The sequence below is a fragment of the Phallusia mammillata genome, chromosome 7 (assembly GCF_965637545.1).
Source record: "Phallusia mammillata chromosome 7, kaPhaMamm4.hap1.1, whole genome shotgun sequence".
NCBI lineage: Eukaryota > Metazoa > Chordata > Ascidiacea > Phlebobranchia > Ascidiidae > Phallusia > Phallusia mammillata.
Genome location: NC_137258.1, coordinates 20351941 through 20372715, shown reverse-complemented (window position 1 = coordinate 20372715; position 20775 = coordinate 20351941). Strand labels below are relative to the sequence as shown.

Below are 20775 nucleotides of genomic sequence, written 5' to 3'. Positions count from 1 at the left end.
ATATTTATTGCTATATTTAGGTACAGAAACTACAGCAAGACAATATAGGAGTTTTGGTAAACTCAGGGTAAACAGGAACCCTTGCTAAACTAAATACGCCAAGCTTAAAACACAAGCGATGCGCCAGAGTGGGCTACAGAAAGTTCACGATATTGTGGCAATAAAAATTGGGTAGTTCGAAATAGTTTCTTGAGGAAATTGGCCGAGATAATAATATATTTAAATGATTTTCAACAAATTATAATTCAACAACACACAAAAACTCAATACTGCAAGCAAATTATTAAAAAATCGCGACAAAACCAGTCATGACGTCAAAAAAGATAGTGCTTTCTATATAGCGAAATTTGTAAAACAATCGAAAGATTTTTTGATAAAAGGCGTAAAAATGACCATCTAAAACAGATAAAGTTTAAGCTTTATTTAAAATTGCTGTGTTAGGATTTGGAAAGCACAATTAACGACGGCGTCGCTTTTCATTGCTCGTAATTACATGAATTCACCCACAGCACACTTTCATGCACAGGTGATTGGATAGTAGACAAACAACAGCGATTGGTCAGTGGAGGTCACGTGCTTGATGTCCGTTTGAAGTTTTGGCGCACACAGCGCGTAAAACCGTCCCATCCCACATGCTTCATTAGGTTAGACTTCATCAATAGAACAACAAAACAAGGTGGTTAGTGTAGGAACCCGTGAATAAAAATAGGTGGTGCGTGCATATACAAAACGTGCGGAGCCAATGGACACATACTTTTGGTAAAATTTGGCAATGCAATCACACTGCTTTGCAAATCAAGGATTGCAAAGGGCGTAGTCAACTCGTTAACGCCGCTCGTTATCACAGAGCCTCTATGAAATCACAAGTGCATGCAAATATTTCTAAAAAATGAAGTTACGCTGGGAATAAACCAATCCACGCCGAGGTAACTTATCATGCACTGTAATCAATCCAAAAACCCGTACCCTCAGACGTTAAACACACTGCATTTTGCACTTAGTCTTGGTAGGGTCGGTAAGTACCATTTCGTCAGGTCATTTTTAAAAATATATGTATACTTTAGCGTCACTTTCATCAAGAAACACAAATAGTTTTCGATGTAAAGTATCCCAACGATAAACATTTTACTGTTAACCTAAATGCAATAGATAGCACGTTTCTTGTCCTGTATAACATGTTTGACAAGAAACACGGAACAGAAAGTATAGTAATCCGCTCAACTACAAATAAATATTCGTATGATGCAGTGAAAACGTGCAAGCAGGCAAGCACAGGCCCGACGTGCAGGAATCAAGTAACACACTTTTGATTTTGTGAGTGAACAGCGCCAGCAGTGGATGCATTTTACTCGTGCACAAATCGGTGCTTGACGCAGTGTTTGAAGCCGCTCCATCCCACCATGTTATCGTTCTTGGTTAGCTGTGCAGGTGATACGAGAAAGCAATAAAACACAAGCAGATGGGTTAATGGGGGCGCAACGAGCATCGTGTAAGCAAAAAAGCTACGCCATAATGATTAATGTATATTGTATATACGAGCTAGGAACTTCGTCCAATGTGGCACTTTAAAAACAAACACGTTTTTGAAACCATTTGCAAAACTACAATGAAACATTTCAGAGTCAAGCTACTTTTTGACGCTGAAAGAAATATTTTGGGTCTTGACAAGTACCACAAAATTATACATTGTTTGAAAAATTACATTACAACTTAGCCAAAACATTTTGAGACAAATAATTTGCTTCAGTTAACAGATTTACTCTTTAGCCACATTGAACAAAGCATATACTAAATCAAAGTACGAGTTAAGACGATTTGTGGTCATGCAGATCAACAGTTTATTTCATGCACGCATGCTACGAGTGAAAAATCGTGCATTTTGCGCAATATTTGACAAATAAATGTACAGATCAAGAACAGGAACAAAAATCGACAAAAACAAAAGGCAACCAAGGTTGTTAACTACAGGTCATGCAGAAAACTACTAAAATAACAATTTTGAATCAAAATCAGTACAGACGCAATGAAAATGCAAACAACTTAAAATACCAGACAATTGCAAACAACAAAAACCATACTTTCAAATGGTAATCTATGTGAGAACGGGTTACATTTGAACCACTTAAAACGTACAGATAAGTTTAAGTTATGCGCCGTATACCAGAATAGATCAAGGCTTGGAGATGATGTTGTTTGGGAGTTAGAAATTTCGCAAAACCAAACAGGAGAGATATTTTCCACTGGGCAAACAACCGTTTTCTAATCTTAAATAGATTACCAGTTGCAAAATTTATGAAGTAATTATCAAGCAACAAATTTTGACCGTCAACACGATACTTTTACAGCATAAATTAAATTTTTATGTATGTTTTATAACGTGACAGGGGTCACCAAACTTTGGCCTGTGGGCAAGAATTTAAATATTCTGAACACCGAGGTGCCTAAATACACACACACACAAAACGAAAACACATTGCAAGGCAAATTGTGTCCTTGGGAGTTTGAATTACCGCAATGTAATAAGTTTTTCCCTTGACCCCTAGTAAGTTATGCGACCTATCTCGCCATTCTTTAAATCAGTGGTTCTTCAAACGGTGCGCTCGGGTGCACTAATGCGCCCTAAAAGATGGCCTGTTCGCCCTTAGATAACGGAAAAGTTGTTTACATCATATGATCCTCAAACCGTAAGATTTTCCACATTCAAAACAATAGCACTTCCCTCAATTTTGCTCCTATGATGATTTTTTCCATATTTAAATCAATCGTACTTCTTGTTCGTTATGATGATTTTTTCCATGTTGAAATCAATGGTAAGCTTACTTTCCATAAATTCTGTTTGTTTGTGCTTAAGTTTGGCCCACACTGCTATAAATTATAGGGTCCACTGTGAAATAAGTTTGGTGACCCCTGTAGTACATAGCGGTTGACTACAAGAAGTATTTGTTGCCTTGGGAGTGTGTGGCTAGATCACGAATGAAAACTCGTGTTTCGGCCGACATACAACGACGCATTCCCTTGAACCCACGAAACTTCCGTACAACTCCCTGTTTCTGTAAACATTCGCCAGACCGTTAAAGCAGTGAACTACTGACACGCAAATGTCCGTGATTTTGACCGGATTGATATTTGTAGATACGCATTGCCATAAACAGAGTTAATGTCAAGTGCTGATTTGTCTGGTCTATAGAAAGTGAAATCGTGTCGGAAGCTGTAAAGCTTACGAAAACTGATACCTGATGAGTAACCTCGCGTCGTGTTATAGGATTAAGTTGGAAAATGTGAGTACATGAATATTTTGATATTTGTAGTTTATACCGTAAATAGGTGAATTTATACGCACAGTGGTGTACTACAAAATAGCACTTTGATTAGTGCATCTAGTGTGAACAAAGGCGGAAAACAATTATACACATTATTTGATCTACACATATGATTGTTTTTGTACACAAAAACGAATGGGTCCCCACACGCAGGTTTGTGCTGATTTATGGTACACAAATGTTTCGGTGATTTTTAGATTCTTAAGGACAAATTTTGAACTGTAAATCTATAAATCAGTGAATCACTCCGTGGGACCAAAGTGATATAGAAGATGAAGTAAACGTTTTAACACATATTTGGGGCTGTACTTGATAGATTCGGCTAAAATTGTTCAAAATACCGTTCGGCCTAATTTATACATGACTTAAGTACTGATTCTTGAATTGATTTGTCAAAAATAAAGAAGATACGTTATGACGAAAAATTCGTAACGGTGTTGTAATGCCTACAAGTTGACCTTTAGTGACCCATGGTTATGAGACAGCAAAGCTGACAACGAGAATTTAAAGATCATTTATCGCGCCGTTCGAAAAAGTTAAGTTTATTATTAAATTTTATATTTATGTTGATCAACGCTGTTTTGCCTGACATAAACGAAATCGAAGCACGTTTATCGAGTTCGAATTACGTCTTACGTGTAAAACCTGCGCCAAAACTGAAAATGCGCGTGGCACAAAAAAAATGATTACTAATCACCGAAACGACTGTCTCGTAAAACGTCTGTCCAAACGTCAAGCTGAGCACTCCCGCTCTGCCGCCTTAATCGTAAACCAGTGAATACCTCCCTTGGGACTTATATCTGACTGATAGCGCACACATATTATGAGTTGTAAAGGTAACTGGCAAAATTTTAAATACTAAACTAATATCCTGCTTAAACAATTGTTAACTTTTTCAAATATTTCTGCACCATAGGGCATGTATTTCTGCCTTAAAACTAAAACCGTTTCTTTCAGGGTTTAAAGGGTAAAAATGGGTAAATCCGAAAAAAAGACACAAAATTTTTTAAAAAACTTTACATTGCACCAAACAACAAAGCATGAAACTCCTAGATGCTGTACTTTAGTCAGTACAGTCGTTTCAAAAAATTTACGTTTTGGGGGACTGTGGGTGAACCGCTGGGTCAATCGGGGTCAAACTTCAGGAGGATCAAATTTGGATTATTAACTAACATCTTGAATAAATTTGGAGCACTCTTTCTTGACCAAACGCGTCTCACAAGCCAGCGTTAGACAGAAAAAAGAAAAAAGAAAAAAGAAAAAAAGAAAAAAAGAAAAAAAAAATATGGACAAAAACAATATGTGTCCCCTTCAGGGAAGGGGACCCATAATAAGTTTGTAGAGAATTTGACTCTTTAAAGGCGTATTGACTTAAAACAACAGTGAGGAAAACGGCAAATGGTTGACCTTTTTTTCCATTAAAGACATAACCCAAAAATTGACGTTCACAAAGACGATTCCATGAAGTTTTAAATAAAGTTTTTTTTTTTGGTTACCAGGGCTTTTGTGAAATTACATTCCCACATAAACTACCAACAGGATTTTAAGGTAGAAATAATCAGTAACACAGACCCCCTAATTGTGAACAGCCGCAACTTAAAAGCTAGTGTAGTACATTAACCAAATGATTTAACAATATTTTTTTAGTCCTATTGTGCATCGAAGCTTCATACTAGTCGAAAACAATAACCCCAAAATATATTTTAGAAAATCCGCAACCCTAGCCCAACAAAACCGTGATGACTAAGTTTGTAGTGAAAATTACTCTAGCTCAGTGGTTCTCAACGAGTGGTTCATGAGCCACTAGTGGTCCATGATGACTTTTAAGTTGGTATTTTAAGGATAAACAGGAAACAGTTGAAAATTTATTGAATATTCAGTACGAAATAATATAAACCAAGTTATTGTCATTTATTGCTGGCTGTCAATTTTTTTCATTTCTCGAATTTTTTGTACAGGATATGAAGAAATACGTTTCCACGATTTTCAATTAATTGAACTGATGTCGGTCCATGGCCTAAAATGAGTTGAGAACCACTGCTAAATACGTGACTACAGAAGATCTACAGGTGAATGTTGAGCACAGTTATACAAGGCGATAGTTTAAGCCACACGAAACAAGTTTAGTTGCAACAGAAACTTAAGAGTGTAGGAGATAGGACAGGCAAAACAACAACGGACAGGGCATTCAACAAATTACAGGGGCAAGACGGTTGTATAATGGCAGTCAAGCAGTTATCTCACCTTTAGCTTTGTGAACTGGGGTTGGCAGAGCGCAAAAATACAAAGACAATCAATCATGAAATAATTGCCGTTCAAATAAAAACACAAAAGCAAAAAAAATCTTGCTATGGTTAATACCGACAACACAAAATTCGTTTGTTGCTATTTTAACTGTTTGATTGGTTGATTAATTACACAACAAAGAAAAAGCTTTATTTTTTCTAGCAGCAAAGCGAATCAATTGGAAAAAATCATCTACTGCGTTTACAAATTTAAGAAAGCATTTTAGGCCGAATGCAGAACCTTCAAAATGTTAATCTTTCCTATTGGCAGTTTTTATGCATAAGTTATTAACTGGGAAGGGGTTTTGACATGGTTTAGTTGTAAATTTAAGTAAAGGATAACATGTAGATATCGGGGGTTAGTGTGTTAAACTTGGTATTTTTCTTAGATGTCCAAATTTATGTGTTTTCATTGCATATCATTGATGAACTCAAAACGCTTCGAAGTTTCTGCATTCGACCTCTTAACTTATATAGCTTCACTTAAGTCATATTCGCTTACCCGAAAGCCGCGTTGAATGCGGTCTTTCATGACACCCATAAATTCGACGTGACTCAGTTTATTGTCGCCATCTTTGTCAAAGATTTGGAAAAGGGTGTTCACAAGATTTTCGGATAGTTCATGTCCGGTAGAGATTTTTACCGCTCGTTTAAACTCGTCTGGGGAATTGAAACGTTAATTTGTCGGTTTACCACCATTAGCTCAGTGGTTCCCAACCGGGGAGGAATTCCTTCCAAATTTCTGGGGAGTTCAATCTTATGTGATTTGCAAATAGACACTTTAGGTCAAGAAATATAACCTGTGAAGTTGATGAAAGACTCGATTTTAATTGATCTTTGCAAGGTTAAGCATCCTTTAAGCAGTATATTAGGGAGGAATGAAAACGTTTCGAATTGTTAAGAAAGGAATTCGTCCAAAAAGTTTGGGAACCACTGCATTAGCTGATAACAACAAAATGCCGTTGTAATTGAGATTTGCAAAATAGGCGTAATTGGTAGCCTGTTTTTAAAATGAATAATGTTACCTTGACCAATAGCTCGACCAGCAAGTGTATACATTTGCATAGCGATTGCAAAGTCTTCCAAATTGTTGAGAAATTGAAAAAAGGAACGGAATTCCTCAAATGAGATTCCCTATTCAAAACAGAACAATTTTATTGTGAAAAGCAACAATTAAAACGGCAAATTTTTTCAACCTTTTCCTCTTGAATTCGCTCGGTTACTTTCTCTATTTGCTCCTCGATGTCATCAAGCTCTGTGAATCTCAGGAGGACTCTGGCAAACTCTGTCTCCGAAATTGTCGCCATACCGTGACTATACGCCAGGAAGTAAGATGGGCGTTAAGGAACTGTCTTGTTCATTTGCTAATTGACAAGTTGTCATGACATCAGACAACAGCTCGTTCAACTGTAATCAGGTCCAGAGGAATACTAAGAATGTTGTTCTGTTTTTGTGCATACCCATGTGGTTAAAATGGCCTAAAAGAGGCCTATGCGAACATTAATCTCACCAATGTTTTCTTTATTTCGCGATCACGGTTTGGGCTCAGATTACCAGCTTCAGAATTCTTGTTTCAAGTAGTCAATATTACGAAGGCATTTTACCAACTTTCTTATTGTTGAAGATTGAAGAGATGCATTATCGAACTTACATTGTCACTGTTCTCTTCACTAACAGCCTAGGTTTACTTTAGCGTTCCTCCTTTAGCCTATTTATTTTCTAGGGCTCCCTTCGTTAACTAAAACGCCCCTGCTATGCTTTCAGTTTTGCGCTGCAGAAATGGTGTAGGGCTCGCACATTGTCGGGACTGTATGGAAACGCTGTGCCATGCGCATAAAATTATTGTATATCCTAGGTGTGAATATCTAATGTTGTAGTCTAGTTCTCAGTGTACTAAGGGGTCATTGTCCACACTGATGAACACAAAAAGGATATCTCCATCTCTAACACTTCCGTCTGCAAGTTGTCCATGAATCTGTTGTAAAGGAAATTCAGTTATGCACCGACTATACAAATTTAAGCCTTGCAACGCGTGAAATTCTTACTGATAGAAATCATCGAAACGTAGATCATCCTTTCCATTTTTGCCGAAGAAATGCACCAACAAGGTTGTGTCCTGTACGTTGCTTTCGCTTTCCCGAAGGGTCTTCAAAATAGCGACACAAATTTGAAGCAAAATGGCCACTATTATTTACATAAAACCGTCGAACACATCAAGCTATATTGCAAGCAAACTTAAGCCAGGCCTTGTACATCAAAAGGCTACAGAAACGACAACTAAAACCACAACAACAGCAAAGTTAAAGACAGCAGTGCAAACAATCAAATCGTGTGAACACAAAAAAGGAAAATTACAGAGTACGACAGTATAATTGATTTGTGGTGTTTTCCACATATTTCGATTAAACAAATTATAAAATTACCCTCTTGATGTGCGAAATTGTGTTGCGAGGTATTATTCCGTTTTCTTCGGGTAACTGTGATTTGAGATCGAAGCAACGAATCAATTAAGTGTTTTTTGGAACTTTTACATGTGATTACAACATGCAAACACCGACATGCAAAAGCAGTGGTTTCCAACCGGGGGGAATTCCTCCAAAGCAAGGAATTTAAAAACTGGTGGGTAAATTTACGTTTTGTACATGTGGTTTGTAATTAGACATTTTAGCCCCGGATACAACCTGTGAAGTTGATAAAAGACGCAATTTAAAACTATCTTTGTGTTGTTACTACTATGGGGTCTATTCGTGAGGAATGAAAATGTTTTAAATCGTTTTCTAAGGAATTCGTCGATAAAGGTTGGGAACCACTGTGCTAAACGAACATGCAAGAACACAACTGTCACCAATCACTACCAATTACCATGTCAGGCAGAGATTCAACACCCCTTAGTTAAATTGTTGGAACTATAAATGTAATTTAAACCAAGATGAGGGTGATGACACCTCTTTCAAAAAATCAAGTTTTAACACATTTTTGATTATACTTTTGTATTTGGAAGTTTCCATAGATTTCTACCTGCCTGGCAAAGATAGTGATTTACGACAACATGAAGAAATATATACATAACAAACAAGCATCCAAATTCATGCAAACATGCTAAACGAAGTGAACATGCAGGAAAGGGGTAGCATACCAACGAGCTGTCGTCGGAATTCCAATCTTTCACTACACGTCTAAACCTATCGCGCTGGTGAAGTAGAGAGCGAAAAAAAATCAGTTAAAAAAAGGTCAAGTATGGCCAAATGGTCGCTCTTACAAAAAATATGGAAATGCTATTATTTTTTCAAGGTGTATGTTAAAAAATAGCAGGTCTCTGGTCAATCTTTTGTGTTGCAGTGGCTGTTAGTAAGTTACTGTGGAAGTAAATATCAAAATTTTGATTACAGTGTCCGATTTAAAGTGCAGATTTTACCGATGCAAACGGCTGCAGTCTTAAAGAACGCAATAAAACATTGAGTAAAGAGAGAAGTAAAATGCATCAGGCGCCCAAAATATCGTCACCACACAAAATTCAATTCAACACGAACACTCGCAAGTAACAGCAGTAACACCCAACACAATGCCCGCTTGATAGAACCAAGTTATCAAACTTTATGAGTAACCATGCCAATGCCGAAAGTACATTAAAGCACCATGCAAAGCTCTTCTCTACGCATTTGCTTCAGTTTTGTAAGCTCTTCTCTACGCATTGCTTCAGTTTTCTCAAGCTAAATTGTTGTAGTGTGATAATATGCTAATTGTGTGTGCTTTAAACTGTCTAAGCATATTTTGTAAATAAAACGTATTACCCTGCCAATGATGAGTTGGTTGACCCGAAAATTACTCTTGGCCTAGACAGATACATTAAGGTATTTGCTGTCACACAAAAATTGAGTACGGTACATTTATCCTATTTTCAATCTTGTTGCTGCTTTTTTCTAACTTGTCTGTAGCTACTGTTCTCGACAGTATAGCACACTGACATGGAAATTCTTTATGTGGTTGCATCAGACATGTAGCCCTTTACCTAATCTTGACAACGAAATCTGAACAATGAAGTTTCCATAAGCAACGTAGCCCTTCAATTAGAACTTAACATCTCAACCAACTTAACATATCTAAAATCCGATTCTTAACCTTCTTTCCTCCTCCGACACCTACCTATGTTTGCAGCCCCTGTTATATTTTCTGCAAACTGACTACTATTCCATAACAGTAATCTAAATCTATCTACAGTAATCCGTGTGACTTTGGTGAAAAACCTGCTATATAATAACAATACAGTTACAATACATTCATAATAACAATATTGTTTCTGACTGACATATAGGTAAATATAAGCGGCCAAGTAAAATATTCCAAAAAAATCTGAATCTCAAATTCCTATCTTTACCCCAATGGGGTTTTATGCCTTGCTCAATGTGGTAACCATGTGCTGACCAAAAGAGCCTAATGTGTTAGTTTTGTTATTCAAATGTTCGGACATCACCAACTCACCCCTTGTTCATCGTAACATTGCTTCTCAGTTCGACTTCGAAAAATTTCTTCCAACTAAAAAGTTAAAGATTCCAATGACTGACATTGTTAATACAAATACGAAAGTTAAAATGAGAAAAAAAACGTATTACAATCAGCAAACGTTAAGTCAAGGTAATAAACAGAAACACTTACTACTAAAAATTCCTTCTTATCCACCCGACGGTTGCCGTCGACATCGAACATGTTGAAAGCGATTTCGAATCCCATTTTCGGCTCTAGAAAGCAAGTGGAAAACATTAACAATCAGTCCTTACATTCCGCTAGAGGGAGCAGCAGACCAACATACGATTTTTTGTATGCTCGACTATCAGGCTCAGTGCCTGTGTTCGTCTGGCGTATATCAAAATATTGTCAACAATGCAAACAAAAACCTTGATGATATTAAAGGAAAAAATGAGAATATTTGAACTGAACAGTATTTGACACTTGAACATCGACGATCACCGTTTATTTAATTAAATAACTAAGAATGGAAAGTATTTTATATATTCCAAGATACTCATCGTCAGATTTCGTTACTTGGAAAATACTTTCCATTCTAAGTTTTAAAAAATGCACATTCGTCTTACTTGTAAGTATGCAGAGCAGGAAAAGGTATTCGGTGTACGATATAAGTCCGTTGCTGTGCAGAGATCGGAAGAAACGAGAAGTATTTTTGTTCTGATTGGGAGTTTTGCCCAACATCGTCTTCACATCCGATTCGGCCAACCTCATATGACCGATACGAGCTGCACAAAAACATCGCAGGACGTTATTTATATTTGCAGCTAACACTAGCGTTGTACGTCGAGTCTAATTCCGGTTTGTTTGAATAAAACAGGGTTGATTTGGGCTTGACTTTATACTCGATCGAAATTTTACTGCATTGAATCTGAGTTCTGGATGAAATCGAGCTTTAACATTCTTCAAATATTTGGTTTCAGGCTTGTACTTTTGGCGGTTGACATGATCGAAACACTGATTTGTTACCTTAATCATCGTACGCCAGGCCTGTTAAAAGCGTTATATCGAGTCAGCCGGCCTTTAATAGGCCCGGCGTACCATGATTTCTATATGAGTGTGCCGTGATCGCTGGTCTGCATCGACCCTTCAGGGCTGATCCCAGCTATTAACATATGTCTTAACTTGTTACCTTAATGTTTTACTTTTGTCTCGAAAACCGAGAGATTTTATCCACAGGCCAACGCCCAATAGGTTTTTGGCAAGGCAAAATCGGTGAAGTTTGAAATTTTGGTCACGTAAGCATGTGTGAACAATGTGTCACGAATGTAAGTGTTAAAGGATGGAAATATTTTGACACGAATTCAGATCTTTCTTAAAAAAATAAACTGAATAGTGTTTGGATAGAAATGGTGGTGAAGTTACAATAAATTGACATTTGTGCCCGATACCAGTATTTGGATCTAAGGAGAAAATAAAGCTAAACTTTGAAAAATTATTTCGAAAGTATCGTCAGTTTCCGTCTAAAAGATCAGAACGTACAAAAACACAAAAAGCTATAACGTTAAATACGAATTATGAATTCGTCCGCAAAACCACACTGTGTCGATAAAAACAATGGAAAAGGTCTTGTATCGGTAAAAACAATTGAGAAGGTCTTTATATTTTCGATAAGTAAAGACAGATCTGTCAGTCATCACCCTGTTACAAAGTGTGATTTCTGTAGCCTGTTATGACATTTCACTAACAACATTTGTTTTGATGACAAAATTTGTTCAACTTCATTACAACAAAGCGTTTGGCTGTCACAGGGTTACTGGGTTAACTGTGGGTGAAAGCGACCACGATGTGTCAACAGTAGTCAGGTATAAGTAAGAAGTAACACACACACAAATAATAGGGGTTATTCCATAGCTAAACGATCGTGAGTGGCAAGAAGCAAAAATGTAAACGCCCGTTGGCACCCAAATGTCTGTGCAGAGTACACTCCCTTGTTGTAAATTGGCAAAGTTTGGAATAACTACGACCAAAGACGCAACATTTCAAGAGACTTGTTGACATGATCGGGATAGGCGTTATGAGCTGACCCCGCGAAGAGCAGTTTCATGTCATTGCCTCTGTGAGAATGTATGCGAATGTTGACATAGTTTCATACGGTGGAAAAAAAACTATCAAACACAAATAAAGTATAGCTCCAGCGAAGAAAAAAGGGTTTTAAAAAATTGACACAAAATATTTTGGTGAATCATAAAAACAAAAATCGCTGTTTTTGATGCAAATGAGCTTTACGTATTTCCTAATTTGCAATGACTGGTCACCACTCACCAAACATACGTAAAAAGTCTTTCGTAAAAACATTAAGACAAATTTCGTAAAAACAGAGCGAAAAATTTTACACCAATGTTACAAAATCTCTCATCATACACATGTCACTTCACACAAGATTTTTATGCAAAGATTAAAAAAATACTAAAAAGAAAAAGACATAACGTTCAGACACCGTCTATACGAAAATAACTAAAAAAAGAATAATTTCTTCATAATTGCGGGCGTTTATAAACGGGTCATATATGACCAAATACGGTTTCGGCCACGTAGGGACTGTACTCCGCCACACGACGTGTGTGAAAACAACCAAAGTTGGTTCATCGTTAAAATGTGACTTAAATCATTTCCTGCTTGTTCTGTGTGGTTCATCTTCAGTGTTGGCTTACACTATAGATCAGACTTAGATAAGCCGCCTTATACAAGAATCAAGTTTCCACGTGTTTTGCTACATTTTGACGCGTCACAGTCTATTTTTACAACCGGCCATTGCTTTTTACTCAAAAAACGCGGAACACTTTGTAAGCTGGGCTTTATTTTTTAGATGGCACAAGAGATACCGAAAGTCTTTGTCCTACTTCAATCCAGCCAAAGAATATTATTTAAACTCGATTAAGTCAAGCAAGACGTTGAATTCCGACTGTCACAATGAAGCAGCATTGTAAGTTGATTTTGCCACCCAAACACGAAAGCAAAAATCCGGACACCAATGCCCGTTCAAACACAACGACCACGTAAAGTTGCCATTGAATCAATGCTGCCTTGTGGGAGGTCGGGAAACCCGATTTGCACAGGGACCACGAGGACCTGGTGGATTAAGCCTTAGAACCGCGCCTTTGTTTTTGCAGCGTTAAAACTTGCCGCCCGCTACGTCAGCAACTCCAAGACCATGTCGCGAGGTCTGGTGAAGCAGAACAGGGTCCCTTTCCGGTAATTTCCGAACAGCGTAAGACTGTCGTTCGGAAATGAGTGATTCATGCCGATTGGCGGAATACTGGGATGGGACAGAAAACAATAATACGACAGGCGGCGCAGGCGTCGTGAGGGATCTGTATGTCAACAGCACGCCGCTGTCAGTGCTTATAGCGCCTAAAAGGTGACTAACGTACTGCCGTTTTCGAAGCAGACATGGCGTGATGCACTTGAAATGACACACACCGCCTGTGCACAGCTACGACTTAATGGTAAACTGTGGGCCGTAAGTGCGACAATGCCTTAAAACTGGCGATGATACAATTGTAGTTGGGTTTCCGTTGTCGTTTAGTTCACAAGCCCCAAAGCGCCAGCGGTTATATTAGTTAGCACCCAGGTTCAAAACAAGTGACTAAACCCAAACACCCCGCCTACGAATTAGGACGGAAATACATATTCATCTTAGGGCATTGGCAGTGTGGGAAATAAACGGTGACATCGTTAAACACCTGTCAGCCCACGCAACAGCCGGTCATATGCAGTTAAGAAGCTGTTTTGTCCATAGGTTGGAGCATCCTGTACAAGCAAAGCCTAAAAACAACCCTGACTTCCTGCAACTCAGGTCGCTTTTTGAGCACAAATAAAAAAAAACTGGGCGGGGAGTAAAAACTCACATGGGTCCCACATACAGCCAGATTGGGACTACAAAAAATGTAAAGAAGTCCGTATGATAGGGGTACGACATTTTGAAAAAGGGGCGCTGTGCTCGGGGTCATAGACTTGGGGTTACTTCAGGGCGTTGGTTGGCTTGGAAGTGGTGCCACCCCGAGAGGTCAACCTTGCCAGTTATGTGGGGTCAGGGACGACAGGATTAGAGCATGTGTAAATCCGGGAAGTAACAGTCTGGTGTTGTCTTTGAAGGGCGGACGCATTTTCTCAACGGCAACAGGAGAAGTAAACAGTTGACAAACCTGACGATCAAACGCCGAATCTCCACCCTTTATTAGTCACTGCACCGGGACGCACACCTTTTGAAGTGTATCATAACAGGGGCTTTCCCGCAAATGTGCATGGGAATCGCGCAGCGTTCGCACGCCAGAATTCGCACGGGCTTATTTTACAAGTCTAAATGTTGATCAAAACCCGACAGAAGGCAGTGATACGGATCAGCGATGCAAGACCTTGAAAACAATCGGGGTTAAATTGACACTGGCGCGATATCGTGCAATTAAAGAGAACGCGGAAGCTGATAGTCGCAGGTTAACAGTTGTCGGTTGCACGCCACTTGCGAAGTAAAGCACGTCGCGAAATTAAATTAACTAAGTCATTCAGTAGCATCGGCGGCTTCGCGAGATTTCGCACCCGGATCAAAAGTTTCGACTTTTGGGGGCAAGTGGGGCGCTTCAAATTGGGCCAACGCTCTCATATTGTTGCCTAGGCAACGGCGGGCCAGCGACAGGGAGGACGGGCCGCGCGCGAGAGAGTTTGTTGTTTGTCTGGCAACACAATTAGTTTCCCATTGCGTGAGACGAACCACATTGGCTGGGTCGAGTTTGGGTTGCCGATATGTTACTATTGATGCCCGCAGCGGCCGCAACACTGACTGACGGATTGACATTTCGCCCGCGACCGGAGAATTCAGCCACTGCCCGGACAACACATTGGAAGGAGCTAAACAAGTGACGTCAGCGCTGGAGACAGCTCCGTAGTAAACAGGGATAGTTCAGTGGAAACGCAACACCTAGATATACCCGTCAAAGATAGTATATAATGCTGTACAAAATCTGATAGAAAACATGTGCGGCCGAAATTAAAGTCACCTTAAAAATGCAATGTTATTTCCGAGTGTAAAACTAATAAATTATCTATTGTTTGAATATGTGCTACAAACCAGCTCAATCTTACAAACATAATGTCATTGTCTTCGACCTAAAAACAGTTTTACTAGTACACGACATAAATACACGATGGCACAAACAAATCTATTAAAAATGGACGCTAGTGGAGCCATGGAGCACTGAAAAACATCCGGATCTGTTTCCGAGTCATGTTTCACACCGCAAAGGTCAAAAATGCCTGATGCCTGCACAGGGTGAGTTTGGCGTGCCGAGCATAGCTTCTATAAAGTGAGCCGCAATCGACGTATGGAGAAAGCACCGCTTATCGACGGGGAGGGAAGCTTGTGCATCCTGGCAAATACCTTCACGACAGAGCTAGGGACACGAGAGGATCATCCGCGGGTATTACCTTGCTGTTGGTCTTTGGGCACGGAGACTGTTACCAAATCGGGGTTGGGATATACAGCGCATTTCTAAATAAGGCGGTCACCTGTTCAAAGCGGACGAGCCCTGTCCAATCCAACAAAGGACCCATACGGAACTGCCACTTCAGGTCAAGCGCTTGGTGGTTGCGATTTAACCCCGCCTCGGGTATCCAGGCCCGGTATCGGATGTCGAAAGCCACAACTAGATCTCTGGCACGCATTACTGAAGGCGTTTAACCTTACTCCGCCCGCACCCGTATTGAAGGACTCTGCGGCAAGAAACGACTCGAAACGGGGTGAAAAGGCAATGCAGTGAGATGAACACAAACAGAGCGGGCAGGCGGCCGAAAGGATTTCCTATCTGAAAATAGCGACGCGGCATTTGTGGCGCTTTAATATCCTGCCCAAATAAAACCCAGGGGTCAACGGGGTCACTAACCCAGGACATTGAGTCACGTGGATTGAATGCCTGAGTCCTGAGGCTGGTGGGAATCACTTGACTTTGCGCGTTACTGACTGACAAGTCGAAAACACCATCGATCTTGGCCAGTTGGCTACAAAATCGACTCGAGTGCTTTCTGAAATTTCAACCCAGGTGCATTTTGGCAAAATGCAAACCGAGGGTTAATGTACTGCACCGCGCAAAAGTAACACCTGGATGTGGTTGGAATTCCACAATACAACAACGCTTACCGCAAGACGCCCGGGTTGTCGTGACAAGTTTACTATCAGCATGCCAGCTCCAAATTCGGCACCTGTCCCTATGCAGTCCATTGGAGTAATAGAGACAAGTGAGTATGAGAGTGTCTCCATACATGGTCCGGCAATTGGTGTTGCCGCGCGCATGCCAGGGTGATTTGCAGGGAGTCGTCGTGGTTTCTTTGCATGATTTTAAACGCATACCAGAACGCAAATTTCCGCGAGCTGACTTTTACGCTGTGGAGCGCTAATGACGCACAAATATACACGACAACATCTTGCAAGCTGGCGAAATAGTCAAACAGCGGCGCGGCGACTGATCGCGTGTCAGGCTTTTGGGATCCAGCAGTCCGGGCTGGCAGTGGGCGGCGTAAACGGCCTTATCGGCCAATCGTAAGAAGTCAGGCCACTATTACTAGGCACCCGATACCGTGGGCCCGTGCCATCATCGACTACATTTTCGACACCCGATCGAAACTTGACACCTAATACGTTTATTAATAGGCCCTACGATGGGTGACACGGCGCAGGGACTGTATACTGTGGATGCTCTGCGTGACTCGACATTTGGCATAGAAAACGTCAAAACAAATGCTCAATGTCGCGACCATGGCTTATCTTCAAAAGCCGGACTGGTCAAGCGCTATTTATAGTGACAAACAGGAAGACCCTTGAGCGTTTTCCCCTGGAAGACTGCTACACAAGGTGGCGCAACGTGAAGTAGAAAATGACTAAGCTGACTCATCCGACATTGACCAAGCCTACACTGCTTACATAACACCTTCAAAATGTTCAAAACATAATGTCATTGAACAATACTCAATACCTGATGTATAAAGTAATGTAGGGCGGTATATTAGTGATTAATTTTATTCGCTTGACATTTTCCGTTGCCATTTTCGTGCAGTAAAAATACCTGTTCGTGAAACAACTAACAAGCAACATTTTACAAACATTAGGCCGCGCCTGTATTAACTAAATTTAGATTAAATTGCATCTTCAAACTTTTTTCACGATAACTCATCGGATAAATTGATACGTTTTGGGCAAAATAATTTGTTTGCTGAGCGAAAGGACGCACGTCCGGGAGTGCATGACAAACAACAAAGGAATCTTACGTTTTTTTCGCCGCACGCAACAAATGTCACGGTTTCATAGTTAAACGTCCGAGCTTGGCAACTTAAAGTTCCAGTCCTTGGGCATGACTAGTCTTTACGTATAGATCCCAAATTTAATTGGTTCTGTATCTAAATGTCTAAATTTGTATGCGCAGTTCAGTCATAGTTTAAAAAAGAAAGTATTTCAGTTAAATGGCGTTTACCTCACGCAAGCGGACACCCTCGATTGCGCACACGGCGAATGGGTTAGAAAGTGCGAATATCATGCTTTCGTCAGTTAATTTGCGGTGAAAATTACCCCAACCGTGCGCACTACGGCGTTAGTTGGGTGAAGGCTCGTGGTTAAGCGAAGCCAAAATATCCGTTTGACGAAACACGGCTCAAACGCACGTATGACTTTATGCAGTTCGTTTTGGAATTAAAATAACCTCTCAAACGATGGAAATACTTCATCAGTGTAGGCTTTTGGCAACCGGAAATTGTATTAGCATGTTGTTCGTGTTGATCTAAATGCAAAACATCCACTTTAAATCGTTTTGGGGGCCTTGGAAGATAGCTATTCGCAGTACGTGTCATAGAGGTACGCGTGGGCAGAGATAGGTTAGGGTAAGTCCCGGCGAATCCGGATGAAGGAAATCCCGCCTTGTGCGGACGCCGGTCTTGGAGGGCGACCGCAACCTGTGCGCAAACACATCGCTGGCACGGAACAAGTTCAAGACATGCCCGGGAAAACGATCGAAGGCACGCGATGTCGTCTTGTGAAGCAAGCAGGCATAGGCCGCGAACATCGCTAATCTGTAAATTGAGTCGCCAGATTCGATCGGTTTCGCGTGCGACCTTCGTCCCGGGCCCAATCACTAAAGTTTGAATTCGGAAGCTCTGGCCTCTGATACGGCGAAATTGTTCATCGTGGTAGACGTGAGCGAATATTTGCGGCTTATACATAACCAAACCTATAAGCTCTGAGTGCAAGCGCAAATGCATATAAAGACGACATCAGAGCGATACTTTGTCAGAACGGTGGCACTTTCAAGATATTCAGACCAATATATAGTTGCAGGTCGTAGGTGACATCATATGTTAGTGGGGCAACATAAGGTTCACGCAACCCCAACCTCAGTTAGTTATCTTAGCATAGGTAAACTGAGGACCCAAGACAATAGACTCCTTGATGTTATGACAATAAGTTGCGTCGAGGTTTCACATAGAAACTGCAGTGACCGGCCCATGGTACCGGTAGAGCTGTTTTGGATCCCAGCAACGTGACAGGGAACTAGGGTGTCTGCACGCGACGTTGAAAAACGAGACCCTGCTCTGTCGCAGTTTGTGACACGCAGTTTGTAAAAGATCCATAATCGGTTGATGGCATCGAGTATACAGCGCAGTTCAGGAGCTTGCTGAACACGAAACATATAAGCGTTGCCGAATTCAACGAATAGTTCATCGTTATATAAGCAATTTGGCCACAAGGTTCGGTGTATGTGGCTGTGGGCAAAGTTATACCCCTTAATTAGGTTCAAAATGTTACTTGACCAAAAACACTTGCGCAATTTAATGTAATGTTCAAATGCTATGTAGAATTGTTCAATGTAATGTTAGCAATTTGGCCACCAGTTTCAGTGTATGTGGCTGTGGGCAAAAATATAACCCTTTAATATGCTGAAAATGAGTACCGCCCCCAAAAACACTTGTGTAATTCATCAGAGTACCTTTTTATCAGCCCTGTGTGCCCATAGGATGGTGTTTTTTCCACATGCTGTCGAATATTTTAGCTCGTGAGTCAATGACGGGTGTCTCGATTATGCTGCAATGCGACACCTCTTATCTGTTTTCCGACCGGGTAAACACACATCAAGCATACCGTAGAAAATGTGAGAAAAACGAACACTCAACATTTTCGTAAGTTTTTACCATTTGTCGGGGACTTGAATTTATCCTTTACACGAAGTTTATTCATTGTATACATTTCAATGTACAATCCATACATATATTTGTACAGCCGTAGAAAACATAACAAGGTAATGAAAATATATACTAAACTGAGGCTTATCCGAACAATTTAATTTTCGTTATGCAACGTAATTTAGAAAAAAAAGTATAAAAATCGATTCCGCCAATGAATGACTTCGTCAGAGTTTATTCAAACAAAAAAAATCGCAACTGGAATCGTCGGCAATGAGCGCATGTTGGTTCAGGACGATTTTTTTAGTGAGCATAGTTTTTCTGGTAATGTAAACTAATTGATCCAAAAAATGATATTGGCGCTAGTCACATAACGTCGAATCTTTGACCCAGCTTAACTGGCCCACATTTTCCCGCAAAGGGCGTAAAAACGTGAATCTTTTTCGCAAAACAGACCGAATTTTGACAAAACAAGAGGATTGTGTTGCACCGCTTGCCAGCCACAAGGCACATCCGAGCGGTTGGTGGTGTCGCAACCACAATGGCCAGACAACATAGCGATAATAGACATGGGTCACGCGCGGTCGGTCCTGCTGGCAAACCACCCTCCGTGCCTGGGGCATAGGCTTAAACATGTGTGTTGACAAGTTAATGAAAACATACGCTAATTTGGCCAAGATCTGACAAAAATCTGCCGCATGCCAGGGCTGATGTTGAGTGTAGTGGATAAATGGTGTAAGCTCAAACCTCGATGTGATTGTATGTACACAGGTGGGCACTTGTGCCACCCGCATTGTATCAACGGACCGCGTACAGATCGTAAACGCCGTTTCGGCCATTCTTTTTGTATTCAATTATACATAGAAATAGCTTTTATATACCAGAATTAAGTTTTAAATAGACTATTCTATTTCAAAAATACCATGCTCACACGTTTTTTAAACTCAAAAGAAGTGGTAAATATAGAAAAGCCAATAGCTTTGGGACATTTTGAGTCAGTATATTTGAGTCCTTTAGTGACAGTAATCATGATATTTACGCTTTGCTATGCTCCAAAAACGAAATGCGTCTATTGACATATAAATCGTCCGGACGCAGCTAACAAGTGCAACCTTTTCGTACTTGAAGTTAGGACAACATCAACCAAATTCGGCAACTACAAAGCGTTCCACCGGTAGCTACGCCCTGTTAATGTGACCTGGGAGCGCTAACCCCAACCAGGGTGGATTATTGTGTCATCGTGGAGGTGTCCTATTAGACAAGCGTTCACAGGCGAAAATTTGATAAACGGAGCAGCCCAAAACTTCCCATAAATACCAAACAAGTCCTGAAAATAGCACAGACGCTTTCGTCGGCCCTCAGAACGCTTTGGTTGGCAGTGGAGCGGGGGTAAACTATGGGGGCAATGATTTAGAGCGAGGCGTGAGCGACAACAAAAACATGAGCCGAAAGCGTGTCCGCTCGGCATGTATGTGGCAGAAAAGTGTGAA

The 20775-nt window shown here is 40.4% G+C and overlaps 1 protein-coding gene across 9 annotated transcripts in view; it reads right to left on the bottom strand.

Annotated features, from left to right (window-relative positions):
* Positions 1 to 3: 3 nt before the first annotated feature.
* Positions 4 to 20775, bottom strand: part of LOC145237782 (calcium uptake protein 3, mitochondrial-like) — a 32940-nt gene continuing 12168 nt past the window's right edge. The window contains exons 3-15 of one of the 9 annotated variants that reach the window (XM_080100767.1): positions 10696 to 10854; positions 10259 to 10341; positions 10085 to 10138; positions 8742 to 8795; positions 8029 to 8082; positions 7651 to 7751; positions 7541 to 7580; positions 6802 to 6933; positions 6631 to 6739; positions 6108 to 6265; positions 5565 to 5579; positions 1305 to 1420; positions 545 to 650 (exon numbers count right to left, since the gene is read on the bottom strand). In XM_080100767.1, coding sequence (XP_079956893.1) covers positions 1346 to 1420; positions 5565 to 5579; positions 6108 to 6265; positions 6631 to 6739; positions 6802 to 6933; positions 7541 to 7580; positions 7651 to 7751; positions 8029 to 8082; positions 8742 to 8795; positions 10085 to 10138; positions 10259 to 10341; positions 10696 to 10854 — 1034 coding nt within the window. In that variant the 3' untranslated portion in view covers positions 545 to 650; positions 1305 to 1345. Of the gene's footprint in view, positions 1421 to 1509; positions 3051 to 5564; positions 5580 to 6107; positions 6266 to 6630; positions 6740 to 6801; positions 6934 to 7540; positions 7581 to 7650; positions 7752 to 8028; positions 8083 to 8741; positions 8796 to 10084; positions 10139 to 10258; positions 10342 to 10695; positions 10855 to 20775 lie in introns of those variants that run through there. The other 8 variants (XM_080100765.1, XM_080100766.1, XM_080100768.1 and 5 more) reach the window with 8 other exon arrangements.